This window comes from Anneissia japonica, unplaced genomic scaffold, assembly GCF_011630105.1.
Source record: "Anneissia japonica isolate Jap-2015-1 unplaced genomic scaffold, ASM1163010v1 scaffold3351_len82871_cov96, whole genome shotgun sequence".
NCBI lineage: Eukaryota > Metazoa > Echinodermata > Crinoidea > Comatulida > Comatulidae > Anneissia > Anneissia japonica.
Genome location: NW_022689870.1, coordinates 57,786 through 63,215, shown reverse-complemented (window position 1 = coordinate 63,215; position 5,430 = coordinate 57,786). Strand labels below are relative to the sequence as shown.

General features: G+C 32.8%; 1 protein-coding gene across 1 annotated transcript in view; it reads left to right on the top strand.

Moving 5' to 3' along the window:
* Positions 1-1,741, top strand: part of LOC117099848 (MAM and LDL-receptor class A domain-containing protein 2-like) — a gene marked incomplete at its 5' end in the record, with an annotated part of 16,532 nt that extends 14,791 nt beyond the window's left edge. The window contains 3 exons of the mRNA XM_033239372.1: positions 645-905; positions 990-1,076; positions 1,491-1,741. Coding sequence (XP_033095263.1) covers positions 645-905; positions 990-1,076; positions 1,491-1,741 — 599 coding nt within the window. The remainder of the gene's footprint in view (positions 1-644; positions 906-989; positions 1,077-1,490) is intronic.
* Between the last annotated feature and the right edge of the window lie 3,689 nt (positions 1,742-5,430).

The following is a 5,430-nucleotide window of genomic DNA, read 5'->3' as shown; positions in this document are numbered from 1 at the left end:
ATATATATTATATATAACAGCTTAGATATATATATATATATATATATATATATATATATATATATATATATAGGCCGATATATATTAATTGTGGTTCTGTATCGACAATATATTAAATAACGAGTCAAATTGTACCAGATATATGCCACCAAAATGTATTTGGTAAGATTAGGCCAGACAGTAAATAGCTAACAAACTATTTACATGCGTGTGTCAAAAAACTTGTTGGGAGATGGTAAAGTGATATAATAACATTAATACATTAGTCTTACAAAAACCTATAAAGGGCTCGACAATTGCTGCTATATTAATATATTATGTCACATTAATAAGATTTTCTTTTGCAATGTTATTATTAATTATTATTGTTATTCTATGATCTATATGGACATTATCCAAACATTAAATTAACTAATATTTTTGTTATATGTGTTTTGTTTTGTAATATCGTAGTTTCTATGACAATCTGTTGCTTTAAGGTCTGAAATATATCAAATTAGAAAATAAAGACTAAGTAACACATATTTGTTGCTACGTTAAAATAAATGCAAAAGTATGTTATAAAGATGTATGATTATTTGATCGACCGACTATAATTCTTAAAAGCAAATACGTTAGTCGAAGGATCGTATATTAATTTAAAGTTAAAGACACCGAAAAACCTGAATTAAGATGTCCGGAGGACGAGACTGTGGATACCGATGACGGTAAAGCCACGGCGTCAGTTGACTATTCAAGAAAAATAAATGCAAATGACAACTCCGGGAATACATCTACAATCATACCTTATCCCAATGAAACATTTCCTGTTGATATTGGAACCGGAGCACACGTCATGTTCACCTTTACGGTTAATGACTCGTCAGGGAATAATGCTACTTGTACATTTACCATAACTGTCCAATGTATGTGATTACGCACATTTCCAGTATACATTTAGTAAAACAATCGCGTTATAATTATTGGCTATAAATAAACCTTTTCTACAGATACAGAAAAGCCTACAATAAACTGTACACCGGACGAGACCATTGACACTGATGAGGGTAGTGCCACGGCGCCAGTTGACTATTCAAGTAAAATAAATTCAACTGACAACTCCAGGAATATCACTACAATCTCTCCTAATACCAATGATAAAATCCCAATAATAAAATAATAGACATTTAGAGTAAAAGAACGCAAATAATTGTAGTAAAGAAAATCAAAATCGAGAGTGTTATATTAGACCAGCACCTTAGTAGTGTAGTAGTACCAGCAGCAGCAGCAGTAGTAGTACAATGGTAATGGGAGTGGCAGTGGCAGCAGTGTATTAATCAGAAGAAAGTAAAAAATAACAGATAGTTGACAATGCATTATTTTAAATAGATGTGGAATTTAACAGTATGTTTAACAAATAATTTATTTAGTTGATCGAACGACTAAACTTAAAAAAAAACATGATCGCCTAATAATTATTTGCTTAAATTGTATTTCTACTTTTGCTACAGATAGAGAAAAGCCTACTGTAAACTGTCCACCGGACGAGACCATTGACACTGATGAGGGTAGTGCCACGGTGTCAGTTGACTATTCAAGTAAAATAAATGCAACTGACAACTCCGGGGATATCCCTACCATCTCTCCTAAACCCAATGAAACATTTCCTGTTGATATTGGAATTGGGCCACACAAGTTCTCTTTTACCGCTACGGACTCGTCAGGGAATTATGATAATTGTATGTTTACTATCCAAGGTTAGTGATTACACATATTTTACGATTAAACCTATCACATTAAAATTTAAAAGTGTTAGATTAAAAATTAATTTCCTTATCATAAAATTTATAATACGATGGAAATAATAACGATACAACTACTGTGGATTCGATGCCACAGTCACAGTAGTAATATCGTCATCATTATCATCCTATCACATTTGTCGCCATCGTCGATTTCTGAAAAGCCACTGACATTTTTATTACTATAATTAATGTAATTACTATTAATTACATTAATTATAGTAATGCATGTAATGTAATTACTATTAATACTATTATTACTATTATAATAATTCTTATATTATCTACTATTAATATACTGTTATTACTATTATCATCAACATTAAAATTGCATTTACCATTCCCATTACCATTACAAACACTATCACCATTGCTATCTATTAAACTTGGAAAAAATTTTTTTAAAGAGGCTTAGAAATCAAGTTGGGCGGAGTGGAATGTTAGAAACAGTCAACATAGCCATATATCCTAATTAATCCCTCCTGGTCACCCAAAGCCCTGTTGACACTTGATTTTTCACTTTATATACAAATGGCGGCCATTTTTCAAAATGGCCTCCAAAATTAGCTAAAATGTTCTTAAAATTGGAGCTAAATAAGCTACAGATATGATTTTGGTGTCTAAACAATGTCTAGACAGGCAACAAACTAGATATATAAAAACTATTGTCACTCAAACCAGAATAGGACATAATTCATAAATAGGTGTTATTTGTTTTAAAATAACCGCAAAATATACCTAAAATGTATATGGAATAAGAATAAATATATAACTCGCCAAAAGTTGCCGTGTTTGGTATCGTTAAAATAATAATGTTTTGCAGTTAAAACATGTCAAAAAAAGTGTATTTTTTCATACATTGTCTCGTAAAGTCCAATTATGGCATACCGTATTAATATAAATTGGACACAGTTGCGTAACTCGTGGCTCTCGGAGTGGGGGTGGGCTCCTACTACTACCTAGCACATTACTACCAAGCCTTAAATAACGCATGTGCTTTCTGGGCGAAACGTGGGCCATTATTACTACTAATACTACACACACTCCCACAACGCCTTGACAATATTGTAACCTTTTCAATAATTTCCGAAAAACTAAACCAGATCAAAATCCCACAATCAATACATTCTATGGAAGATTTATTAGAAGGGATTCTTCCAAATATACCCCAGCTTTTTAATAAGGAGGTTTGACCAGTTATGTAATGCCTGTGTGCTTTCCGGGGAAACGCTTAGTTCCTCCACTTCTAAATGTGTCCCGAAAAAGCCATGGACCCCGACTTACTACTACCGAGCAATCTAATAATACGACATTTTTGACAATGTATTTCCTTTTAATTTTCAAAAACATACGAGCCCCGGCCAGCTGCATCCCTACCCACCTTAAAATCCGCCTTCGCCCTTAAACATGCCAATAAATAAAGAATTAAATGCATGGATATCCATAATAGTAGGCCTATTTCTAATTACATGTAAAGATAATATCTTTACATGTATTTAGAAATAGTACACAACACGTTAAATTCTTATATGTATGTATTATTGTTATTTTACATTATAGGCCTACTAATAATTCGAATATTCGGATGATAAACGATTGCAACATCGTCGATTGAACCTTTAAGTACGATGGTCATTTTATTCAGAATTGCCTGATCGTGTTCCAGAGAAACATAATTTGTGGTATCGAAGTGACACTTTATTAACACTATCAATAAATTTTGTTACTTAAACGTCGTCACATTAATGTTTTCAAGCCTACTTAATGACCTGACGAAAAGTGATCTAGAAGTCTTGGGCTTACAATTATTATGGCGAATGTAAATTGTTGTCCGTTTCTAAATAGTGTTACTGTAATAGAGCCTATTATTAAACGTTGGAATGGTACCATATATAAATTTATAACCAGGGAGCAAAGTAGCTTAGCTCAGTTGCATAAAGTGGTGGTAGCCACTGTGTGCGCTGAAACGTGGAGATCTCTTAGGTCTCCGATTCAAATAAAATCAAATCATTCTTTATTGAAACACTCAAAATGGGTTGAATTTTGCAAAAGTAAAGGGTTCAAGCAGAAAAATCCAAACAATCAAATTTTAAACATTTTTTTAACAAAAAGGACCCATATCACAAAACAGCAAAAGGAAAGAGGTTCAAAGGGCAAAAAGGCAACCAATATTAAAATCAATATTATTATTATTTATTATTATTATTATTATTATTATTATTATTATTATTATTATTATTATTATTATTATCATTATTATTTTATTATTATTATTTTATTATTATTATTATTATTATTATTATTAATTAATTATCATTATTAATATTATTATTGTAATTATAATTATTGTAGTGAGATTATTGTAGTTATTTTAAATACTTATTTAAAAATGAACAAAGCATTAGCCTGTGCATGGAGTTCTTACCAGCCCTGAAACAAACCAAAATTTAAGATGATTTTTTTGGACCGTTCAGTTTTAACTTTTAGGAGGATAAATTCTTTAGGTCTTCTAAAGCCGGTTACTCATTGCGTGCGACGGCGACGCGACGGCAACGCGACGAAGAACGCACGCGAAGACACGGACTTAATGGATCGTCTTTTTAATGAGGATCCGTTGAGATTGCCACTGACAATCAGCAGACGGTGTTGCGTCGTCTGTCGCTCGCCGGAAGCAAATATGGATTCGTCGTGCGACGGTCGAGCAATCGCTGCTCTCCTTGTGTTCCAGACGGAGGGCTGAAATGCAAATTACGATAGCGCACCGTCTTTCGGATGAGACATTTAACCCGTTGGTCCCGTGTGCATTATGGCTTGTGTGCGAGTTAAAGAACGCCATATACTAGTCGGAAAAGAGGGGATTGTCTCCTGGTGTACATTGTCGTAATGACTATGCGTTTTCGTGCGCCACTCAGTCTAAAGTTGCCAATTGTTTTACAAATGAAAATAAAAAGAAAATTATACTTGCATTTTAAGTCTATGAGTGCCACTTCCGGCCACTTAAAGGTGCCCTAATCATAAATGATTAGCCCTAACCATGCTGGGGACTTTTGTAGTTTATCCTTGGTGTTTACACTGAATATACCCTGTCTCTTATACACATCTCCACTGACATTTTTATTACTATAATTAATGTAATTACTATTAATTACATTAATTATAGTAATGCATGTAATGTAATTACTATTAATACTATTATTACTATTATAATAATTCTTATAAAAAATTTTAAAAAGAGGCCTAGAAATCAAGTTGTGCGGAGTGGAATGTTAGAAACAGTCAACATAGCCATGTATCCTAATTAATCCCTCCTGGTCACCCTAAGCCCTGTTGACACTTGATTTTTCTCTTTGTATACGAATGGCGGCATTTTTCAAAATGGCCTCCAAAATTAGCTAAAATGTTCTTAAAATTGGAGCTAAATAAGCTACAGATATGATTTTGGTGTCTAAACAATGTCTAGACAGGCAACAAACTAGACATATAAAAACTATTGTCACTCAAACCAGAATAGGACATAATTCATAAATAGGTGTTATTTGTTTTAAAATAACCGCAAAATATACCTAAAATGTACGGTATATAGAATAAGAATAAACATATGTAACAAGCCCATAAGGGACCCATATGGTGCCCATATGCAGATCTATAT